The following is a 25,863-nucleotide window of genomic DNA, read 5'->3' as shown; positions in this document are numbered from 1 at the left end:
GAGACAGAGAGAGAGAGAGAGAGAGAGAGAGAGAGTAGGTCTGATTGAATCGCAGAAGGAAAGTAACATCTACCAAGACTTGCTCTCAAGGAATCTAAACCTCAGAAATGTAAGGAACTTTCCAAATTCACTTGCTGTTCCATGATGGTGAAGAATTTGAATACAGATCTGACTCCAAAAATCTGGAGAGAAAAAGGACTCTTCCAAATTCTTAAATGCCATTATACTTTATTTTTTAAAATTAGGCAATTTCAAATTATTAACAGTATTACCTGAGGAATTAGGCTGGTGAAGGATTGAAAGAAAAAAAGGCAAGCTTCTTGCTCTGTGCTGTATTCTGTGCTGTCACTATTTTGTATAGACATGTACAAATGTACTTTTTAGACATGAAGTAACTAAATCAATTACAAAATGCTAAAAGCACACTTTCTTCTTACAATAAAATCTGTAATGGCCCAAACTTTGTTACCAGATTTTTTATTTTTTTAGTACTAGGGATTGAACTCAGGACTTTCACACTGAGCTATATCCTCAGCCCCTTTTCTGTTTTTTATCTTTGACACTGGGTCTCACTAAACTGCTAGTTGCCCAGGTTGGACTTGAACTAGCAATCCTCCTGGCTTTGGCTTCCTAGTGCCAGAAATATTAGAATACTAATATTTCCAAAAATATTTTCTGGGAATAAAAAACTAATTTCATATCATCTGGTAAATTCTGATTATTTTTTTCTACTTCTGAAAGGAAAAAATAAATTACTGTCTACTCTCCTCACTTCCAATTATATATAAATATAAAGGAGAGAATATTCCCAAATTTTGATTGATGCAACTTGACAAAAGCCATTTGGATGTACAACTGAGTAGTGCATGGGTCCCTTTTATACAACTGTCCTACCCTTGCCAGGAAGTTCTAGAAACCTCCTCGATAAAATAACATTTTAACATATACTTTCTTATTTTTAACTGAGTATGAGTCAACCAATTAAGGTGATTTTTCTTCCTGCTTAATTGACTTTGACACCAGTACCAATTCTGTTTCTTAAACACATGATTCTGAAGAGCCACAATTCTAACACATATAAATTGTCAGTAGATATGAGGTTCTTCACAACATAGAAAAACTAGAGTACAACAAGCCATCACGATTGTTTACTAATAAGCCAGTGTTGCTCAGATTTTAATTATATACCAACTTTCCCAACTTCTGCCATACCTATCACCAGCAATCACCACTTCTTTTAAGTAGTCATAGTCTTCTAGCTTTAATCAGTTTGATGTGAAATGTTTTACACTATTGCTGTAAGTGGAAAACCTGCCATTGAATCTCTACATAAATTAATATTAAATACATAACACTTAAAATTTAAATTATTTGTGTATATACCACACACTGACAATGTATCAAGTACAAATTTGTACCACTTTTAAAGAGAAATACTACACCCTGAGAGATTAAATAAAATCCTCATAGAATTTATCTACAAATAGTTCTAAATCTTTTTTAACTGAATCCTATGGTTACTATATCCTTAAGGGGTACAAAAAATGTGTGTGTGTGTGTGTGTGTGTGTGATCTTCACAAGCATCTTCAAATTTACAACTATATTTTAGTACTCAGATAATCTGATACATACACTGTGATTCTTAAAACAACAAATGGCTTATTATAGAAGTCTACATCAGACTCTGAGTCATGAATTTGCTAATGGTCTCTCCCTGGACACATTTGCCTCCAACTTTTTTAGCTTTGTTTTTAGGAGCTGTTGTTTCCTCACAAAAAAAAAAAAAAAAAAAAAGTTTTAGCACAAAGTACAACACAAATACATACAAACACATACCCTAAATATATTTTAGAAAGAAAATTTTGCCCCTATGTTATTTACAATCATATTTTGCAATCTGGGGGGTAAAAATACTCTTGACGATTTAACTTGGCTTTCTGAGAGCGGATTCTTCAATTTGGGCAGTTGATTTCCTGTTATTTGGTTAATGTTTTATTTGTTTAAAAAAGAAATAAATGCTGAGAACAGTCTTTCCTGGTTAGGGAATGCCACTTCAACACTGACATGACAGCTCAAAATTAACATTCCAACCATTGCTGAATCAATTACATTTCTTCCAAACAGAGGTTTTCTGGAAAACAGATGTTACAACTTGAAAGCAGCCTCGAAGAATTAAGATTTACCAAATATGGAAGACATACCTAAGGAGAAATTTTCTCTAAAACTTTCAGACTAGGTTTTGCATACACAGAATACTACTAAAAGTGGGCATTACCAACTTGTCACCACGCACTGTGCCTTGGGTTCTAGCCCATTAATTAGTGGCCATTCCAGCACCTTTGCTCTAGCCTCTCCCTCATTACCCCATCTTTATCAAATCAATACCCAGACAGATTCTTTCTTCACAGACTCCACTACAGGGGAGGACCCAGGTTAGGGGTCTGGAACACATCGTTTGTGGACAAAAGGAGGACAGAAATATCTTTTCAAATTCTACAGAAACACCACCTCCAGAGAACCTGCGACGGCCTTGAGAAGAGGACCTGAGCAGGTGAGGGCCCTGAATCTTAAGTTTCCTGAGCTCCTCGGGGAATCTACACTTGACCTTTCCTTCATGAATGTCATCTACACTGTATTTCAAACCCCTGTCTCCACACGGTAGAACTAACACCATTTCTCTCTCCCTCCACCTGTCCTGTCCACCACAGAACATTCCACATTCTGCATACTTGGGTGCCAGACCCTAGGATTCAATCAACAGCAGATCAAAAATATTTGGGAACAATAATAATACAGTAGAACAATAAAAAATTTAAATTTAAAAACAATGCAGTATAACAACTATATAGTATTTCCATTATATTAAGTAGTACATCTAGTCTAGAGATGCTTTAAACATGCAAGAATATTCGCCTTGGTTATATGCAAGTATAACCAATTCATAAAAGGGACTTGAGCATCCAAAGATTTTTAGTATCCAAGGGAGAAGGAGTCCTGAGTTAATTTCCTGAGGACACCAAGACAGGAATGTAATTCTGAAGGAAGGTTCCCAAGCCTCAGTCCTGCTCAAAAAGCCCAGTCCAGCCTGCCAGCCTTTCACCGAAATATGACCCATGCTACAGAGCAGTGAGTCTGGACTGACCCTTAAACGAACCCTCCCTGCTAGTCAGTGCTTCTCCCTCACCCAAGCACACTCGGTACCTTCTGGTATCTGAGGCCTTTTCATGGGCTACTGTGCTTACCACCTCTGCCTATTAACAAACATTCTTCCCATTTCATTAGTTACCTCGCTAGCTTTGATTTTTACCAGCCAGTTCACTACCTCAGTGACCACTGCTTCTGTGATACCTTCCTGTTCTTCCAGGTCAGTACCCTTCCCCTACTCCCCAGACCCCAGAACATGACACTCGATTGTCAGAGTAACAATAATAAAAACAGAAAGACAAATATTAGGTGCCAGGCACTATATGCAGCATTTTACCCATTAACCCTCACCACCACCCTGAGGATCAGCTGCTCGATGAAGGTCGCGCAGCTGGGCACAGCAGTCAGGCAGTTTGGTGCCATCAGAGATTCTCTTAACCACTGCATGATGCACCTTCAGCTCGGTTGAGGCTATTGTCCATTATATTTAAGCAGAAAGCTCCTGGAGTCAGGAACCAAATCTTCTATACTTTTCTAAGTGTTCCAATGATATCTGTCAGATAGACCCTCTGTAAATGACTGCTTTAAACTTATATACTAAGAGTATGTCCACTCCAGAGATTAATTCTGCTTAATAACTAGAGAATGAGATTTTTTTTAACTGTCACTGTATCTTCAGTGCCAATGCCCAAGGGAGCTGATAACATTAACTTTCTGTGACCAAATGTAGGAGAGCATCAAACTCAGGAGGGTCGGTTCTCTAATGATGTGCTAAAAGAGAATACAATAAAGAGGCTGATTAAAAAGAAAAGGTCTGGCTCATATGATGTTTATTTCCTAATAGAAAGTATTTTAGAGTCAAGGCACATTCCCCGATCCGCATGTTCACTCTCCCACGGCCCTCAGGTCTGTTCTGAGGCTGCCCACACCCAACACCCGATAAGAGGCAGGAGGCAGGAGTAGGACAGAGCACAGTTCACTGAAGATGATGCAATCAGCATGCACTTGGTTTGCTGAATGCTTACAATTTTCACAGGAACTTGAAGACACAAGATGACACAAGGAGAACTGAATGTCCCTATAATTCAGCCTAATTAAGGAACTTAAAGACACTGGCAGCAAGAGCTCCAAAGGGGAAGGAGACATCAAGGGACCAGGCTGGGCCTGAGGCTGCCTTGCATCATGGTGGCATCTAGATGGCCACCTCCTCCCCTACACCCTGGGCTGCCTCGAAAGCCGGGGCTGTGATGCGGGACTGGCTTCCTTAGCAACCTGGTGACATTGGCCTCTGTTCTATGTTCTCAAAGCTCTCGGCCCTTCTCCCTCAAATTCTGCCTGCAGTTGTCTCCGTAGCTACTTGGTTTAGATGCTGCTGGATCTGCAGAACTCAACACTGTGCCTGGCACAGAGCACATGCTTGAAAACTGTTTGATGGCTGCACAAATAGCAGCGAGAAGGAAGGCATTTTCTGTAAGAAGGAGAAAATATTGTCACGGGAACAACCGTCCTCCATTTGGAGAGTAAGGTGACAGAATGTGGAGGTTGGGTACTCGGCTCCACAGCCAATCTGCCTGGGTTCAAGTGCCAGGCTCTTTCCCCTGAGCAGAATCACAGTAGTTTCTGTGCTTCTGTTTCCTTGTGTGTGAAGTAAGAATATAATTGTAAACTACGTTGCAAGGATGTTTCTTGGAAAGATTAAATGAATTAATAATATTTCTAAAGTACAAAGAACTATATCCAGCCTAGCTCTTCAACAGCAAGGGAACGCAGAAAGTAGATAAGCTTTGATCCTAATGTGGTTTTTTCCTCTTCTTCACACTCAAAACTATGCGGATCTGAATCTACATATTTCTTATACCTAAAGCTTGCCTATGTACACAGACATTAAAGCATGAGGCTGCAACTGTCTCTCGCGATTGCTATGACACAATGAGAGACCATAGGGAAAAGGACAAATTAATTTCTAAGCCCTTAACTTTTTTTTTTTTTTTTTTTGTACAGGGGATCAAACTCCAGACCTTGAGCTTGTGAGGCAGGCAGTGGTACCACTAAGCTAAATCCCAGGCCCATGCCCTTAACTTCTAACTCATTAAAACTATGATTTGTGTTTTCCTCTGAAGCAACCAGGGATTCAAAAGTGGTTTTTGCTTAAAAAGAAAAAACTGCGACTCTTCACTTGGGCCTACAGACAACCAATAATAGGTCACTATAACTAAAACAAAGGTTGACCATTTTGTAAAACTTTGAGCCAAATCCCTAATTTATACAATCTAACTCATCCCTCTTCAAGATTGAGGATATTAAGACAAGACATTTGCAGGGACATTGAACTGTGCCCAGAGACCTCCACTGCCCTAAACTTAGGTCACCTTGAATTCCAGCAGTCTCCCCCACCATCCACCCTGACAAATGACACTGCCCCAAGCAGAAACAACCATCCCAGGAAGACCAGTTGCCTCCTCATGGAAGTAATAAGCACTTCTCCCTCAGGAGCCACCTTACAAAACCAGAATGAGAAAATGAGCATCCAGATTCTAGGCCACCCTAGCAAATCCATAAAACCTGGCGTGGTTCTTCTGCGAATGAGCCAGTCTGATCTTCTACATCAGACCTGTGCTTTCTTCGGTTCATCAAGCTGAAGTCCCTTCCTTATTTTCTTGCTTTCCTCTATGAAGCAGACAGCTTGATCTTTAACAGGGCTGTGCTCCCTTTAGTTTCCAGCTCCTCAAGATGAAGTCCTTTACCATGTTCTCACTTTTCTGTTAAAACTTATACCTGTAAATTCCTGCTGGTTACCTCAGGTTTAATTTCTTTTACCACTAATGCAAGGACCTATGCTAGCCAGTGATGGCTACAGAGCAAAATTATGACAGAGAGATTACCAATTAGGAAAACCCTCTCATTTTAAAACACAGATGGTGATCTTAGTCTCAGTTTTGCCTCTTCAAACAGCTCCAAAGTCCCCTGGTGCCTTAGAATCAGCAACTATAAAGTAAATGCCATTGGTCACTGCTTGATCAAATCTACTATCAAAATATCAGAAGATTCCAGAGCTGGCCCACCTCTCTCTTCAACAAAGTAAATAAAGAGTAAAGAGCTGCCATTGCTGGAATTAAACTCATCTTTTTAAATATTTGAACTTCTGAACAAAAGAATAAGATTGAAGAGGAAGGTTCTCCCCAGGTCGAAGAGGAAAGCAACTGCCAGTTGCCTGCAAAGAATGAACACACAAGTTCATGAAAAAAAAAATGTGTGAGGCAAGAAACTGCAAAGGGCTGAAACAACTTTCAAAGTTTCTTCTCAGGCTCCAAAGGCTTGGTTCTCAGGCCTCTTAAATGTCAGGGCACTTAATTTATAAACTGCTTTTTCCTGAAGGCAGCATAAGCCATTATTGTTATACACAAGTACAAATAAAATGTTTAATTTTACTGTGTTTAATAAAATTTTTCTCTTAATCATTTCCTCCCATTATATTCAGTAACTAAAAAAATTGGCATCCAGATTTATAATTTTTAAATAAGAATAAGTCATACATTTCTGAAATATAAACATGATTCTAGCTGGGCTTAGTGGTGCACACCTGTAATCCCAGCACTTGGGAGGCTGAGGCAGGAGGATCGCTGTGAGTTCAAGACCAGCCTGGGCTACATAGTGAGTTTCAGGTCAGTCTCAACTACATAGTGAGACTCTGTCTCAAAAAAAAAAAAAGATTCTACTTTTGTTCTGCTTACAGAAACAGAAGTAGTGTTGAAACTTCGCTTACAAATTAGGTACGTAAGTCTGGTTACAAACCAAAAATGCAACTATATTTTTAAGACAACTTGTATTTTAGTTAGTCTATTTTAAATCTATCATGCTTCATAGTCTAAAACAGAATAAGAATGAATGAATCTTTTTTCCTGCAAACTCTGGTTAAATACATTATAAAAAATAAATCATTCTTCCTATTCTTCACGTCTGTTATAAATTGCAGATTATGAGGCCAGCAAAGTATAAGATGATATATCTGTTTAACAAATGTGGAGGCCAGGTTAATTATAGAATGAGGAAGAATCCAGCATCAGGCCTTGAACACCATCACTTATCTCTACCCTAAAAATCTGGCATCCTTCAGAGAGCAAGGCCTCAAAATGACTGTGCTTTCTGAGGTAATATTTTCTCTGAAACACTCCTGTGTAGCACCTCTTTGTATTTAAACATGAAGTTGGGATTTGATATACAGACAGCAAGCAGCAGACTACTGTATTCATCTGAGAATTTGTTTGGAATAGAAACACTCCCTCTGCCCCTCTCTCCTGAGTGTAATTAGAGTAAAACCAGTGGGAGCTCTTTGATGGGCAATTTAGGGGAACTGTAGACAACATCAGCCATGTGTGTGTCTTCCAATTTAATTTGATGGGAACCAGAATTTTTGTAATCAGCCTGAAAAGATGTCTTCCCAAAACTGACAGGACAAACACACCCCTTGTGTCTCCATGCACTGTCTCAGTGACACCAGGATCTTCTTCTGCCTGAGACAAGTTCATGTTACAACACAGACATAATGAGCTGTGACGTCACACCGAGTGAGTCCAACCCTTCACTAGCAAACCAAGCCAGCACCAAGGCAAGGATCTCAGCACACAGCAGGCTACTGGGACCTGCTAAAGGGGAAAAGGAGAAAATGTTTAGTACCAAGAAGATCTGAGTCCCTAAATCTTACTCAAGCCAGCACAAGGCTACGCTGCCATCACATACAGGCAGACGTAAGTCCACACAGCAGACATCATTCAGCAGCAGAAAAATCTTTGCATAAAACACAAGAACAGAATCACTCCAGAAAATCACTAGAATAATACATACTCTCAGGTTTCGTGCTAAAAACTCCCGGTGCTGAGTTTCACTACTTACTTCTGTGTATCTTTATGAGTTTTACTTCATAAAATCTTTCAATTGAAGAAAGTGAAAAAGGTATGAAAGTATGTTCTTTAAACCAATGACTGAATCTGATCAAGTTTAGAAGGCCCACTGTAATAGATTACGATTTAATGTTTAAATCCTCTTAACATCCATGATCAATTATGGAAAGTTCTTAATTTGCAAATGAATGATGGTCCAGAAGTTTATTTGGAAAGGCTAATATTTCAAATTCTGCAAATACTTTACCAAAGATAAAAGTTGAAAATTGTTAGGTTCCTAGACTAGTCCAAAAATGACACTATGTTTTGTATTATCACTAAACTAAAATAAAGTGTGATAGAAAATATTACTGTGAAAACTAAATGCAAACCCTAAAATAATTAAAGAAACATAATGGCTTTTTATAGTCTCTCCCCTCAGTGATAATACCTCAGGTAGCTACACGAGGAAATGATTCGTTTTTCAATGTTTTTAAACAGTTTTTCTAAATTAAACCCTGAATTATTCCATACATTTTGACTGGTACTTTATTATAGCCAATGCTATTTCAAAATACATAACTTTCCTTACTGAAGCAAATAGGAGCGGACAAAGATTATCTTGTTATAACTGGAGAAAAGTATTGGTAAGGAAAGGTGGTAAAAACCTTTCCAGAAAAACACAAGAGGAAGGCTACCAGAGAGGAACACAAGCCAACTAAAGGAGGTTGTTTCCCATCAACTGGTGGCAATTTATCAATTTATGCCAACCCCTGATCTCCCAGAAAGAGAGGTAGAGGTACACCAAAGAATCCAACATGTTAATTCCAGTAACAGAGCATATACCTGAGGTTTCTGCTGTTGCTTGGCAGTACTGGGGAATGAAGCCCAGGACCTTCCCACTGAGCTGTATATCACTGAACTTTTTCATTTTTTTTGAGGTGTGGTCGTATGAAGTCACTAAGTTACCCAGGCTGGGCTTTTTCAGATATATTTATATTCTTCTTTTTCAAATTTTAAGAAATTTGTAGAGAAAATGTTATGCAAACTGCTAAGAAGCCACAATTATGTGAACTAAGTCTCAGGTCTGGAATCTCACAGTAACTCCTAAGCCACTATTCTCCGAACTTATTCAAGAGCAGAAAACTAACAATGAGCACAAACAAGGAACTGGCTGTTCTCTTTCAGCATTTAACAAAGAGTTGTTGCTTAGAGAATCCAGAGGAAACAAGAGCTCTGCCCAACAGTTAAGTTTGCAGAAAGGATTCTGTGGCAATTTTTCTGCACATTAGCCTGAACTGTTCAAACATACGCCATATGACAGGACTGCCCTTCAAGAAGATAATAGAAGTAATCATTCTTAAATGGGCAGTCTTTCAGTAACCGTGTTCCCTGAATACCTTAGCTCTCTGATTTCCACAAACAGAACTGAACGCACATGAGGGCAATGTCAAGTTAGGTAAAAGTCATCTAACCCGACCAAGGATCCCCTGCACACATTCCCAATGCACAGTAATTACACAAAGTCCACCCACCTACCCTGTGGCTACTAGGAATTTCCCTCCTCCAGCTCATCACTATGAGAACACCTCACTTCTACCAGAAAACATCCCCCTTTCACCCTGGGCAGCCATTTGTCACGGGAATCTTTTGATCAGCAACAAGACTTACACTGCAGATCTATGTGGTAGTAAGGAAAATGAGGAGGGGAAGGAGAAAGGAAAAGGAGGAGATAGGCAGAAAATTCTCCTTATTTCTACATACAGATAATTCATTTCTTCATTCAGGAAAGAGTTATTGCTATCAGGCACCACAGATAATTACCAAAAACAAGGCAGATATGTTCCTAAGCTCATGGAGCACCCTTTTGATATTTGTAATCATCCAATCTAGGGCATCCCAACTTTAAGGAGATATATATATATTATATATAGCTGTTTTAAGACATAGATATCCTGACATATTCTTCTTGAGGTTCTAGTTCACCAAATGTAAGGTCTGACCTATGGGTATTTCTGATATATTAAGGTTGGGGAGCACCGTTGTAAGTACCATCCTTAAATAAGTCAGAGGGAAAAATGACTAAATTTTATCACCAAACTACAAGAGATAGGTCTACACTCTTAAAGTCTCAAGAAAATACTGATAGGCTTTGTTAGTGTTTTTTACAACCCAAGTATCAAATCCACCTCTTTGTACATGTGTCAAGTTGTAGGCACCAAGTCATATTGCAGGGATATCAATGAGGGAGACAGGGAAAGCAGAAATGTAAATAATCAAACCAGTTGTGTGCGAAAATTAACTGAATCATGGGAAAGCTTCAAGCAGAGATCTAAGTGGTGAGTTTGAAAAGTCTGCCTACAGACAAATCAAATCATCTCTACTCTCTCACAGCTTCTGATGCCATAAAAAAATAAAAGCCAACTGCTCTCACCTTCCAGCCTGACAGAGACCTCAGACCTGCTCCCCTGTGCTGCCCTCCTGGCTCTGTGCTCCAGCTACCTGGGCTGTGCCTTGGCTCCCCAGTCACTCGCTCATTCCCACCCTAAAGCACTCCCACATGCCGTTCCCTCTGCCTACAGCATGCTTGTTCTTTACCATCCTATCCAAAGTGCAAAGAGGGCTTCCTTGAACTTCGATAACCAGTCACCAGTACACTGCCACATAGCCATCGACAATGACCGTTGATTTGTTTGTTTCTCCCAGTAAAAAATAAGCTCTGTGAGGACAGGGACGTCCCCTCTCTTGTTTGTTGCTATACCCTTGGAGCCCAGAAGGGTATCTGACACAGGTGCTCAGCAAATATTTGCTCAGTGAAAGAACAAACAAATCAATTAGACAGAAGGGAGAGGGAAAGACAGTGTCCCGGGGAAGAACAAAAAGGGAAAAGAAAAAAATGTGAGAGAATGAAAAGATGAAAATAAAGTGTTTGTAGATGGGGAGAGGAGGGGGGGGAGGGGAGGGCAGAGGTAAGGGGAAAAAATGAGAATCAAGACTTGTCATGTAGAGGTACAAGATCCCAACAATGAATGTAACTGTACTGTATCCCTAAAATGTACCAATAAACTCAATAAAATTAAAAAAAAATAAGTAGTTTTATTCAATAGAGAAACTAATAGCAGAACTCTGTTTCCTCCTTTTGATGGAGCTAATAGGAAAATCATTATCACATTTTAAGTTTAAGTAAGTAAAAAAGTTTCTGTTACAATCTACCCAAAAACTCCACTTATTACAGTAATGCTATTTTATATATTATCCAATTTTAAAATGGGGGGGGGAGATAAAGGGAAACAAAGGAATAGGAGAGAAGTGGCCAGGACAGAGGAAGTATAAAGAGGTGGAAGTGGTAGGGAAAAAATAAATGGAGAGGAAGAGGTAGAGAGATAAGGAGGAGTGACAGAAGAGAAAAGAGGTAACTGGCTATTTCACCAGGACCCTGGGTGTCTAAGCAAACTGCAGCCTCCAACGACCCTAGGGGCTCTTGGCCCTCCCAGTTCTGCCTCCTGTGCCAAGTCTGTGACATTCTCTGAGCTCCTGGAACTGTACAGTGAAGATGGGGATGGGAGAAGCACAGCTGGGCGGTCAGGGCAGGGAGAGGCCTTAGTGAGTTTTCGTATCAGGGTGCAGAGCCACTGTCTAAGACTGAGCGATTCTACAGGGGGAAGTGAGCCCCAGGGTTGACACAGCAGATGAGGGAAAGTCAGATGGCTTCCTATTGAACCTGAAGTCTTGGTCAACTGAAATTCCTTTAAAAAGGGGTGTGGAAAAGAAAGTAAAATAAGAATTAACAGAAGGAATCCTGTGGTCCACATTCAGTAGAAACCTCAAAAATTTGCATTGTAAAATCTTAATCAATAACTTAAATCTGATTTCTTCTTCTTTGAATTCAGAAGTAACATTTTCATCAGTTCGTACATAGAAAATCTAATATCTGATTTATTTTTTTAAAACTATATGCCAGGCCAATGCCAGGATATTACTTGAAAGAATTTTTTTTTTAGTTTGTACATCTTACTTGGAGACAAGAAAACAAAATGATTTTAGACATTGTTTTCAAACATTAACCCCATTTTGTCACTTTTTGCACTTTATTTCACAGATGTGTCTCTAGGAAAAAAATAAAACCTAAAAAATGGCTCCATATAAAATATGTTGTTTGCCTCCAAAAGTGCAACTCACTTGTAGGTCCTATTACTTTTCTCAAAATTTCACACATTTTTGAAGGAAACAAATATTTTACCACATTGAAACTAAAAGGATTTAAGGTTTCCTCAATTCTAAGACAGACATCCTATAATGCTATTGTGTTCTTCAGTTCTGCATATAGCATGGGTCTATTCCCATATGTTTTAACAAGCTCTTGATTTCAAACTTAAAATACCAGAACCAGGACCTTGATGACAATAGCCAAGGGCAAAACCTTGGGATAAGAGTACAACGGTGACTTCCTATCCACAGGACATATGTTCCATGACCCCAGGAGATGCTGAAACCAAAGATAGCAGTGAATGCTGCATATACTGTAATTTTTCCTGTACATATCTAAGACAGAAATTAGACACAGTAAGAGATTAACAACAAAAACTGAATAGAACAATCATTTCAATATACTGTATTGAGTTGTGTGAATACAGTCTCCTTTAAAATATTTTATCATATTGTGCTCACTCTTATTATGATGAAGTGATACATGGGGCCTATGTAATAAGGTGAAATGAGGTGAGTGACATAGAAATTGTGACGCAGCATTACTTGACCTGAACAGAAGCACTGCGACACAGCCACAGCAGATCTGATAACCAAGATAGCTAAGGAGTGACTAGCAGGCAGGTAGCATATACAGTGTGGATACACCAGACAAAGAGACAATTCACATCTCTAATGGGATGGAGACATACAGTGTAAGATTTCATGACACTACTCAGAATGGCACACAATTTAAAGCTTATGAATTATTTCTAAGATTTTCCATTTAAACTTTTCAGACCATGCACAACTGCAAATACAGAAAGTGAAATCATGAATAAGGTGGAGATTATCATAGTATGATAAAGACCCTGACCTTGGAGCCCATCTGCATCATATCTTATGTGCTGCGAACAAAGATCAGTCACCACTGGGAATCTGAATCTCCTTCAGTGGGGTTTCCTATCTTGTTTACTCCTTTTTTCATTAAAATAGCAGAGACAGGCACTATGCTGGGCACTGGGGATACAAACTTGAGTAGGAATCATCTTTACTCAAGGAGCTCATTCTAGTAGGGGAGAGATTTAAAGCAAGTTAATCCTGAAGATCTCACTGTAGTAGATTACAGTGTGCACAATTAATTGTAAGACAAGATGAGAAAAGGCTATATTCAAGCCTTGTTCTGCGTCAGGTAGTAAGGAAATGACAAAGTGAAGAGCTGGAGGTAGTGGAGGGAGTAGACAAACAAACCAGAGAGAAAACATCAGGAAGTCTTTATCTGAGAAGGTTTTTCTTTTATATTAAACAAGAAATTTCTCAAAGCAGGCCCACTAAATGACTCACACCTCCACTCTCAAAAGAACTGTAAGTCTGACTCATCCTACAGTGCGTATATTCACATAAAAAGGCTTATCTGTCTGCTTATTAATTTGAAACTGTGAACCACAAACGTTTCTTTCTATTAAATAATCCTATAAGGTACTGCAGCAACTCTTTATTTCTTTGAGATGGAGGTTACATTTTCCTGACCCTCCTATTTACTTTTGTTTATTCATCACAACAACTACATCCCCCTAAATATATCCCTACACTAAACCTTTGGGTCCTCATCAACAAAAACCCTGACTTCTCTAATGAAAACTCACAGGTCCTACAAGCATTTGCCATGATGGAGGAGGAAGGGAGAGCTGGAGACAACAGGCACAGGGGAAACAAGGCCGAGGCAGATGAGCAAGGAGAAAGAAAACTTGGAAGGTTACAGGGCAGCATGCACTACCGTGAGAACACAGTAATTTTTATGGACAAGGTCTAAGATTATTAGCATGGCAAGCATATTCTGAGCACTAAAAGATCCTAAGAATAACTGAACACACAGAATCCTTCACAGAAGTTGCGGTTAGCTCCCTCTTGATTTAAAATTTCAGAAAGTATATCCAGAGAAGGTTTTACTGAACTAATTCAATTTCCAAAATGGGGAACAGGATACAATTTCACTCACTATATCAAATCAAAAAAATCTTGAAACCAAATCTATCATAGATTAAAATTGTGCATTCCTCAGGCCGGGGATTTGGCTCAGTGGTTCTGCTGCCTGCCTTTCAAGCACAAGGCCCAAGTTTGATCCCTGGTACCAAAAAAAAAAAAAAAAAAAAAAAATCTACAATCTTGGCTGGGTACAGTGGCACACTTGGGAGGCTGAGGCAGGGAGGTTGCCACGAGTTTATGTCCAGCCTGGGCTACAAAGTGAGTTCAAGACCAGATTGGAAAAAAAAAATGCAGCCCAAAACACTTTGCAAATGTAAAGTGTAAGATCAGATGTTGTGAAATGAATGGGGCATTAGCTAATCTCTTAGCACAAACCTAGAAATTGAGCTCAATGCAGCACTAACAAGACAGACCCAGTAAGGCAGGTCCAGGCTGGCTTCTCAGGGCATCCAGTGCTGCCCCAAGCACAGGCCTGGCTCATTCAAGGTTTTCCCCAACTGAACACATGGACAGTTTGGCTGCCAGAAAGAAGGGAAGAGCAGCAGAAAAGTTTCAGAGTAACATAGTGATTCGAGGTAAAGCAAGACAAGAAAAGATAAATACTAAGACTTGAGTACTTAAATGAAGTACTTCCTAACAATCAGGTACCAATGTAATAAAAATCATCCGGAGCCAGATTCTTATCTTAATATTGAAAAACAGGAGCCCTGAGGAGTTCAGAACATGTTTTGTTTTTCTTAAACTGATCATGTTAACTGTAGGTTAACCTAGCCAGGGATTCAGCTCAGTGGTTCCGCCACCTGCCTCACTGGTATCACCAAAAAAAAAAAAAATAATAATAATAATAATTCTAGTTTTACCTAGATGGGTCTTAGTCCCTATGCATTCAGTGCCGAAATCGATGCCCTATAAAATGTGTAAATACCTAAGCACAGTAAATTGACACTCCAATGGCTGTGTTTTTCGTACACCACAGGTCACAGGTCACAATCCATTAGTGAGTAGCAAACTCAATTTAGTGAGTAATGACAGTATTTTTAAAATAAAGCATCAAGGGCTGGGGATTTACCTCAGTGGTTCCACCGCCTGCCTCAAAAGTGCAAGGACACAAGTTCGATCCTTGGTACAAAAATAAAAACCCCACAAAAAAATAAAATAAAACATCAGCATGCTTCATTGTAAGAATTGTCTCATGAACCTTTGGCTTCAGTTATCCATGCAAATGGTGTGTGTGTGTGTGTGTGTGTGTGTGTGTGTGTGTGTGCACACTAAGCTGTGCTATAAAAAGTATTTCAGTGGATTATGGAGAAAAATCTTGAAGAACTCTATCCTGTGATACTGGCTTAACCTACCTCATGACATTCCTCCTTCTCTCATCTCCTGTCACTCCCGACACTTAAACCTATGCTGAGACATTCCTGGGGATCACAAAAGCAATCACGCCAAGAGCTGCCATTGCAGCGGTGGGACACAAAAGCATTTGGATTGCTGGCTCCATTAGACAGAATCAACGCTCAGATGTTTCCTGGAAGAGAAACTGCGACTAGTGTGTCTGAAACACTACAATAATACAGCGCAGTACTACCTGGAAATTCTCCCTTCCACTCTTGATGCTTCGTCAATCTTCCGCAGACTGTTATGGCTTAGATAGAGTATATTACTACCAGGCTAGCACTGCCGAGTAATCAGCTTTCAATGAATATAGCTCAAAGGATCTAGGTTCCAGTCTTTCTCATCCCTACCTCGATTTAACCTTGGATGATGTACTTGACTTTTCGGGGCTTAGAGTCCCCACCTGAAACAGGGGAATGAGGCTAGAGCAGGGTTCTTCTTAATGAGTTTCCTCTGGACATTCTTCAGCGGGCCTGCAAAGGTGAGTCTATTTTTTTTTTTTAATGAACATATGTTCATTTTTAAACTAAGAGAAAATAGTAAACACAAAAACATTCAGTACCAGATTTTACCCAGTATAATCACTAGACAACCAAATAACTTCATTTCGCATAAACTAGAAAGAACTACTGTAAATGCCTCACTGATTACAAAGTTGGTAGCACTGGCTGGAGATGTGTCTAAGTATAAGCCCGCTCCATCCAGATATCTGTTTAAAACTCAAGAGCATTGGCCTACTTCAGAGAAATAACGTGAGGCATATGTAGACAGACGGAGGACTTGATCTCATATCCAGGCACAGCAGCTACATTTCAAGTCACACTGTTATAATGGAAAATGTCAGTGCTTTGAATGCCTTTTTCTATTTTTTTTCCACAATGAATGCATATAGCAAAAATTTTCAAAGATTCAACTTTGATTAAAAATATTCTGCTACTTCTCTTGAGAATTGAGTTACTTCTTACTGAAAAATTACCCTAAGATTGCAAGGACAGATGTTAAAAATGTATTGACATTTGAAAGCAACTATTTATTCATATAAACAAGGATTTTTCACCTATTGAGAAAAACAGAAACAATGCTATCATTCATAAAATTAAGACTGTTATTCATAATACTAATTTCAAATATATGTGTATATATATATACATATATATATACATACATACATACACACACACACGCACACACACACACACACACACATATATATCCAACTAAGCCTATTTTAGTTCTATATAAATCCTTGTTATGTATTTTGCAATGTTGGGGATCAAACTCAGGCCTTGTACACACTAGGCAAGCAGTGAGATATACCCCTAACCCTTTTTATTTTTTATTTTGAGCTAGTCTCCCTAGGTTGCCCAGGCTGTCCTCAAAGTTATGATCCTCCTGCCTCTACCTCACTGCAATTGCAGGCATGCACCACTGTAACCAACATATTCAGTGACTTTTTTTAAAAAAATCAATGCATCAAAACACTAAGATTATTACTGTTTACATCTACTGTCTTCATAATTTATCTTTAAGCATTCCAGCTTCTAAATAACTCCATTTCAAATTCCCAAAACTGTGGGAGATAACCAACTGAGGCTTATCAATTAAGTATTCAGTCATTCGTTCTGCAAACACTTACTGAGCACTTAGCGTATGTCAGACACTGCTCTAGATGTTGCAGCTGTTGTGGAGAATAAGACAAAGTTCTTTTTCTAAAAAAAAGTCCATGAATAATTTAGAGTACCAAAAGAGTACATCCTCTTAAATCATTATCAAATGAAGCAAATGACACAAGCTTTTTCACAAAAAGCCTATTTCCATCCCAAGGCTACTAGGATTCAGAAATGTGTGAGTAAATTACTATAAGCACACACAGTGCACTGGTACTAAATATACAGCATGGCTATGTGTAGCTATCTATATAAATTTGAGAGCCTATTGAGCACACACAATGCTTATTATCCAGATGCCAACGGGAGAGATGCAGAAGCAAAAAGAGAGAAATGACTAAAAGATGGTATTTCACTACCCATGTGCAGAACACTACGGAACTCCCAATCTCAAAGAGTCTGACACTGAAAATCTTGTATGATTTTAGTGGGGGCTGACCTGTTTTAAAGCCACCAAAAAGCACAAGTCTACAAGGATAAAAGACCGACCCATTTACAGGCAATATCACAAAAGAGTTCTTGCCTGTCACTCTATAAAAGGAAGGAACTGAACACAGGAAATTGCCCTGCCCTAGCCATGTGCCACCCCTCCCTTCCTCTCCACAAATTCTCTGAGCAGAAGCACAATGCTATCTGTTAGATTCACCAAGAAGCCACAGGATGACCAAACACCCATGGCTAACATCTGTTATATTACTGTTCTAATAACAAATCTGTTTTACTACTGTTTTAATAAATGCTTTTATTATTTTGAACCAACTTTTCCCGATACGTTTACCTATTTTCAAGTGACATTTGTTTAATCTCTACTCTCTTAATGATAATACGCAGCAGTTCTGAAACCACAATTTACAGATGACTCATGAGTCAAAGAATAAGAAAACAAACTTGAACCACTTTTAAGTAATGCTGTTCTAACACACTTTATGTATATTCAGACAGCTCAGTGCTCAATAATCAATAGGTCCACTATCAGCAGTTCCAAATAACTACCTCCTTTGTAGACAGAAGAACTTACTAATAAGAAGTTTGGTGAGCAACAAAACTTAAGATCAATGGACGTCCTAGTTGTTTACAGAACCTTTAGACGAATGGATGTGACTTCTATTGGTTTGCAACTATTAATAAAAACAACACATGAAGAAATGGCTTCTTCCTTTAAAGAGAAGAGACTGACAGCTGCTTTCCAACATTTAAATAATCTATACAGGAAACAATTTAGAAATACAAAGTGTTCAAAAGTTAACAAGACTATAAATAAAACAGAGTAAGAGTAATAAATCTCACTAATAAAGAACTGATCAGTACATCAATGCTGTATCTTTTTCACCAATTAAAATTCTAAAATTGTGGTGTTTCATACCCAATATACAAAGGTGTATAAAACTAAAGATTCCACATAACACTGTTTATTACAAACTGACTTGAATATTACAGGGAATAAGATATCCTTATCAGTAAGGAGGCTGTCTCCAAGGATAAAAATAATCACCAATCCATATCCTCCATAGGGGGGAAAAAAGTCTCAAATGGAAGAAGTTTCCCTCTCATAGGGGAGAAGTTTCAAAAAATACCATACTCATGACCCAGTGGAAAACTATAAGCCCCTAGCCCACACCAGCAACCCTTTAAAACCTAGTTCCATTCACTTGTTTCTTATTTGTTTAATTGGTTGGTTTTTGTACCAGGGATCTAACTCAGGACCTTGTGCTTGGTAGGCAGGTGGCAGAACCACTGAGCTAAGTCCCGGGCCATCCATTCACTTGTTAAAGTCCATTCTGATCTTCTCCATCAGGGCTGTGCTCTAGAGGTAGGATGATTGTGAAGAATAAACAGGATAATTTACAAAATCAGAAGTCACAGAGACCATAGATATTGTCACAGAGGATTTAAAGACACCACAGTGCACAGCTCCCAATTCAGTGAAGATAGTACGGAATAATTCAAGACTACATTGAATGCTTATGTGTAATATACAATGATTTCAATTAAAACTAGGATGCATATGTCTGGGTAGCTATTTTCATACTAAAAAGTACACAGTTCTGCTGATCTTACCATTTTGTGAACAACTGCTATGTAAAAATGTTAAAGAACACCTATTGCGTTAGTCAGCTTTCCATTACAGTGCCAAAACGCCTAAGGAGAAAGAAGAAATGTTTTACTTTGCTCACAGTTTCAGAGGATTCAGTTCTTAGGTTGGCTTCATTGTGTCCGCACCAGTGATAACACAGTACATCATGGTGGAAGGACTGGATACAGCAAAGCACTTTTACTTCATAGCAGCCAAAAACAGAGAAAGAACCCCAGAAGAAAGGGTACAGGAATGATAGCATCTTTCTTTCCCTCAAGTGGAAGTCCCTTCCCATTCTATCTTCTTTCACAATCTTCCTGCCTCAGCCTCTCAGAGTTCTGGGATTACAGATTTACGCCACAACCACTGGGTTTAGGATTGGCCAACCTAATTCTTCCCTCTCTCCAGGTTTGACCCCTGGCCCCAACACCTAGAACAGAAGACAAGGAGTCATTCGCCTTGGTACCATCAACTCCAAGAGCAATGGCTGCCACGTAGAAACTGCTCAAAAACAATGTGTTCAGTGAATTTCCATCTTTCCAAACTTGGAGCCTATTGCACACTTCCCACAATTACTTATTGCTCATCTGTTCCCCCATGTTAACTTAGGCAGTCTTTTTGTTCTTTTCCTTTTTTTTCCTTTCATAGTCCCTTAAGCCTATCACAGGGCTATGCAGGGCTCATAGAAGGTAAATAATGCTGCAAATATTTGCTTGACTAATGAATACCTGACTACACAGCTCACAAATGAGAAATTCATTTGGCTCAGTTTCTTCCTGTATCACAAACATCCTGCCAGGTGTGGTGGCGCACGCCTGTAATCCTAGCACTCGGGAGGCTGAGGCAGGAGAATCACTGTGAGTTCGAGACCAGCCTGGGCCACATAGTGAGCTCCAGGTCAGTCTGAACTACATAGTGAGATCCTGTCTCAAAAAAAAAAACAAGCAAACAAACAAACAAAAAAAACAAATATTCCAGGAAGGTGGAGCTTACACACCTTCCAGGGAATTCTACTAAGCAATAATCAGATTAACAAGCCCTTGAGAATTACTGAGCCAAGGAAGGGCTTCACTGTAAAAAGAGAGGGATGGTAAGATAGTGGACAAGGGACAGGTAGCCGACATCAGGTCTTCAGATCTTCAAGGCGCAGTCTAAAGGTCTGAATACAAAACAGGTACATAATAGGAGGTCGGAGCACGGCTCAGAAAACTTGAGAAGGCCACACAGCTTCCCCACCCAGAGCCGCCAGGCTTTCCTACGTGCTCCCAACCCCACACCAATGCTACCTTTGTACACATGACCTCTCTCAGGCCTCATCACAACTCTGTTAGCCAAGATATTATTATCCTCACATTAAAGAAGAAAAATCAGAAAAAAATCTGAAAAAATGAAGTAACTTGCTCAAGACATACAACTAAAGGTGGACTGGAAGCCAAGCCTGCACCTAGGCCAGAGTCCTTGTTCTCCACCACCATTACAGATGGAGAACAGCACCTTTGCTACTAGTGTGTAGATGGTAGTAGAACAAAACTATTCGGGCCTTACATGGGGTCTACAAAATTAGAAGCAGATACAGGCATGGTTAGGAAGTTCATGAACCTCTGCCTTCTCGTCTTCATTTCAGACATGACACTAGGTTCAGGCTCGTCCCAGGTGATAATGTAGAGCTCTCACCAGCAATCTGAAAACTTGCGGAACAATTGGGTTAAGAAAACATAATGTAGACAGCATCTCTATTTAAACCTCCACACACCTGAAAACACTCGTAACTCTTTAACTCTGAACCCGATTTTCTAAATTAAACAACCTCACATTTAGTTTAAATTTTGCTCATACATATTATTTTTCCATTGCTTCAATTAGTTTGGCCTGAATCCAAATGGACCCAAATTCTCCTTGATCTGACTACTACAGGCTGTGAGCTAAAAATGTTATGGTACACAAAGTGAAAATTTGCCTTAAAGCATGTGGCAAGTAAGTATCTAATTCATTTCTACTTGTAATTTTTAAAGCCATCTTCTTCAAACTCATATGGAAATATTTTAGATGTCATCATGTACCCTAACTCTACAAATTGCACAAGTGTTGTTCTGGAAGGGAAACATCTTTCTGGCAAAGATGATCTCTTCTTTTTGGTGGGGAGGCGGTTTGAGACAGGGTCTCACTATGTAGTTGAGACTGACCTGGAACTCACTATGTAGCCCAGGCTGGTCTCGAACTCACAGCGATCCTCCTGCCTCAGCCTCCCGAGTGCTGGAATTACAGGGGTGCACCACCACGCCCAGCTTTACAATGATCTCTTCTTAAAATTTCAGTCCTCACACTTGAGGATCACAATGTCAGAGTTTAGGAAGTGAAGAGAGGATTTGCGAGTTGGGAATTCCCTGTGGTCCTTAAGCATCACCACATCACCCCAGCAATCCTGGCTTTAAGATCACCCATGGATTCCTACTCTGTGGATTCCCAGCTGAACATGAGGGCCTGTTCCCACTTCCTGTTGATCCTCATCACAACTCTGGGAGAGAAGTGTAAAGCGACTCTCTCCACTTGGAGCTAAGGAAACAGAAACACAAAAGCTTCAGCAGCACACTGTTGTGGTTTGACAGAGAAGCCACAAGCAAAGCCTGACTCCGTAGGCACATCGTGTACACCACGAGGCGTCACGCTCAAAAGTGACACATGGTGCTAGGTATACGACAGTATGAAAGTACTTGATACCACTGAACTTAACAGTTAAACAATCACATGCTTAGAAATAATTCAGACAGTAAATTTTCCATTGTACATATTTTGCCACAATAAAAATTAGGAAGATAAAAGCAATTTTAAAAAAGCAAGGTAGTGGCATTACTTTATACACCAGGTACACAACCTTTGATCTAAGATTCTTTGCTTTGGCTCAGTCATCACCACAAATGTTCTTCTGGTAATGAAGAAGAAACCGTTTTACACTTCATGTCTAACTTGATAATTTTCAGGAGTTGTCTATGAATTACCTACTTCCTTCACTCTTTCTTTTTCTTTTCTTCTTTCTTTCTTCCTATTTTCTTTCTTTCTTTCTCTTGTATCTTATCACCCCACAACTCATTCATATAGTAGTTACTTATAGAGCCATCTGTGAGGGGCCCAGCAGAGTTCCAACATTGATGCTCAGTGTTCAAGCAATGACATAGTTCCAGAGCAGTTGGCAAACAGCTGCTACCCCCAGTACCCCCTCTTTCATATGGCACCAGGTGAGCACAGCAAGATGCCTCCCAGACTGCCCCAGCTTTATGGCAAGCTTCCAATTCAAAGGTAAATGCCTGGGCCTAACCTCTTGTTAAATATTTTATCAACCACTAGACAAAGCAACAGAAAAAAACAGATAAGGTCCCTACCCTATAGTCCGGGAAAGAGATTCATAAGCAGAATAATTTCAAATTGCACAATGTTGTAAAGAAAATAAAACAGCAGTGGGCTGGTGGGTAACTATGGGAGACAGTAAAGTAAAATGTGAAAATCCGGGACAGCAATGTTAGCAGGAACCAGACATGCAAAGGACTGGAAAAGAACATTCCACAGGGAGAGACCAGAAATGCCAAGGCCTCCTGGTGGAAACAAATGAGAGATTTCCATGGTCAGAGGGCCAGCATGATGGGACCATCCTGAGAAAGGAGTTCACAGAGGTAGAGAGAGTCAGACCGGAAAGAATCTCAATGGCATTAGGAAGAGAACTATTTTACTCCACGAACAGTGCACAGATTTGAGGCAGGTGTTTTAATTTATATATCTGCGTATACATTATTGTTTTTGTTTTCCTTTCTGGAGATGAGTTCTCAAACTCAAGGGCTCAAGTGATCCTCTCATCTCAGTCTCCCAAGAAGCTGGGACTACAGGTATGTATTGCCACACCCAGCTCTAATTTGTATTTTTAAGAGCGCTCTGACAATGTATGTGGCAACAAAGTTAAAGGGGAGCAAGAATGTAAAAAGGAAAACAGAAAACAAAATATAAAGTCGTTGGGGTAATTCAGATGAAAAACAGCAGAGTCTTGGTGTAGGTCAGTGATGAGAACCTTTTAGAGCTTTCTATGATAACAGCTGGCCACAGCACGCACGCTGCAGGTTAGCCATGACTGGTCCAGCTGACACCCACTGATGGGAAGATGTAGTCCATTTCAATGTGCGTGGTGCACCGACAGCTGACCAAAGTTACCAATATGTGTAATGTGGATGAGGGAACACAGAGAGCCAAAATGACGCCTATGGTTTTGATTTAGCAGGTCAGTAACGGCAGCTCATGTGTACTGGACGTGTCGGCAGGAGGTGACTAGAGGAACAAATAGATTTACAGAGAAAAGGGACAAAAAGCAGTAAATTTGAGATATCATTCTAGATATATAATATGAAGCTATCGAACAAGTAATTGGATATTTGATCTTCAAAATAATTCTGTATTTGCAGAGAACAAAAAATCTACTCAAGATTATTTTTCAAAGTTGTTGTCTATATGGGAAACTGTAATATATGCATGATTTTTTTTCAGTTTCTTACTGCAAACATTTGTATAGATGAATGGATTGATTTAAAAAAAAAAAAAAAACAGTATTTGGGGCCAAGGATTTAGCTCAGTGGCACTGTGCCTGCCTTGAAAGTGCAAAGTCCTGAGGTCCTGAGTTTGATCCCAGGTACCACCACAACAACAACAACAAACCAGCATTCTAGTGTTCTTTAGCTACCTCAGATTTCTTCTCCCCCAAAATGGAAAAACTTAACAGATAATAAAAGTTTTCTGTAAATTGTTTTTTCTTTGAAAAAAATTACTTTCTTGTGTTTTGCTGTGTGTATTTTGCTCATGTCTATTTTCTCTCTTACCCATCCTTACCCTTCACATACATACCCACATTATTTTTTCCCCAGAAAATGGTCTTGCCAGTTATTCTTATTAAAACATACAACTACGGAGTGCAAGCCATACATTGTGGCTGCAATATTCTGTTACTAGCTACTAGAAGATAAACTCTAGCAAGTAAACTCCCCATCAGCACTAGTCCACACTTTTGACGGCAGACCAATTCCCAAGATGCAAACAATCTCTCCCCTTTTACAATCCCACTGGTAAAACGGCCTGGATTTTATTGAAAGTGTGAGCATTCCACTGTCCTGATTATAAAAAACAATCATGAAGAAAATACTTACAGCATAAGCACCTATCAAAAATGCTGCGTTTGCTCTTTTCCGTTGGTCAAAACAGGTATAATGCACAATTTTCTTTCTTGATAAACTGTATGACTATAAAGAGGGGATAAAAAAAAGAGTATGACTATAAAGATGACATTAAAATATACAGAAAATAATCATCATTTCTTGACTTTCAAAATGTGTTATACTCTGAAAAACTTAACTTTTAATTGTAACTTCTCTGGTGTCTGAACATGGGCATTTGGAGGCTGGAGTGATGAGCTCCCTTTTTTGCTATCATGATGTAAAATTGGCAATATAACAAACAACCTTATCTCCAGGAAAGAAACTGAGATGGTGGGAAATAACAAAATCACTACCATTTCTGGTTTATCCTTGATCTTTTATAAATAATCTAGTCAGTCTTTTTCACTCTGTACACACCACTTCCACTAGAAGAAAAATTATCTGTACTTTTCATATTTTACAATTTGTTTTTGAATGTAATGACCCGTCTATTGCCTAAAAATTTTAATATTTAAATCCCAATATTAATATTTTCTCTTTAGAATGTGTTGTAATAATTCCCTTTTAATTAACTGAAAATAAGGGGTTAGTAGGAAAAGATAAGCCAGCAAAAGAATATCAGCATGTATCTTAATATAACACCATATATTAATTCATGGGTTCAAACAATTATTATGCACTTGCTGTAGGCCAGGCAATATGCTGCATGCTGAAGGACTTAATTAAACCCAAAGTAATCATCATAGTATGTTTTAGGCATGCTAAGCATAAAAATAAAAATACATAACAAATGAAAGGATCTGCTTAATGAAACAAAATTATTATTCAACCTCAAATATATCTAGAATGATGAGAATACTCATATAACTCAATTAAACCTAATCAGTTCCTCAACAGTTCAAAAACCATTATAGTATCTGACAAATAGTTTTCAAAATACAGACACATAGGCACATTTTCATATTGTCTGTAACTCATACTGACACATAAAGGTGACTCTGAACCCAAGCCACAAAGAATACTTTATCATGCTATTTTCTATATGGAAAAGAAACTTTGAAATCTATTCTAAGAAGGAAACGCTGTCATTTTGGCTTTCACAGGGAACCACATAGCCTCTTATCCCAGCTATGAACCATTCATACCCCTCCAGGCTCTTCTTTGAGAACCAAGCATTCTTCACATCCTCTGAAAATGATAGTACCCTTTTTCATTGGACTTTTAAAAATTTGCATTTGGGCCAGGGATTTAGGTCAGTGGTGCCACCGCCTGCCTCGCAAGCTTAGGGACCTGAGTTCGATCCCTGGTACCAAAAAAAAAAAAAAAAAAAAAAAATTGAATGACCAAAAAA

General features: G+C 39.1%; 1 protein-coding gene across 4 annotated transcripts in view; it reads right to left on the bottom strand.

Annotated features, from left to right (window-relative positions):
* Window positions 1-25,863, bottom strand: part of Cdc14a (cell division cycle 14A) — a 154,311-nt gene that overhangs the window by 97,382 nt on the left and 31,066 nt on the right. For all 4 annotated transcript variants that reach the window (XM_010639075.2, XM_010639077.2, XM_010639074.2 and 1 more), the window contains one exon: window positions 24,504-24,596. In XM_010639075.2, the coding sequence (XP_010637377.1) occupies window positions 24,504-24,596 (93 nt within the window). The remainder of the gene's footprint in view (window positions 1-24,503; window positions 24,597-25,863) is intronic.

The sequence above is a fragment of the Fukomys damarensis genome, unplaced genomic scaffold, assembly GCF_012274545.1.
Source record: "Fukomys damarensis isolate Sample0158 unplaced genomic scaffold, DMR_v1.0_HiC HiC_scaffold_33, whole genome shotgun sequence".
Lineage (NCBI taxonomy): Eukaryota > Metazoa > Chordata > Mammalia > Rodentia > Bathyergidae > Fukomys > Fukomys damarensis.
The sequence above is the reverse complement of the archived record's forward strand: the minus strand, read 5'-3'. Positions and strand labels throughout refer to the sequence as shown.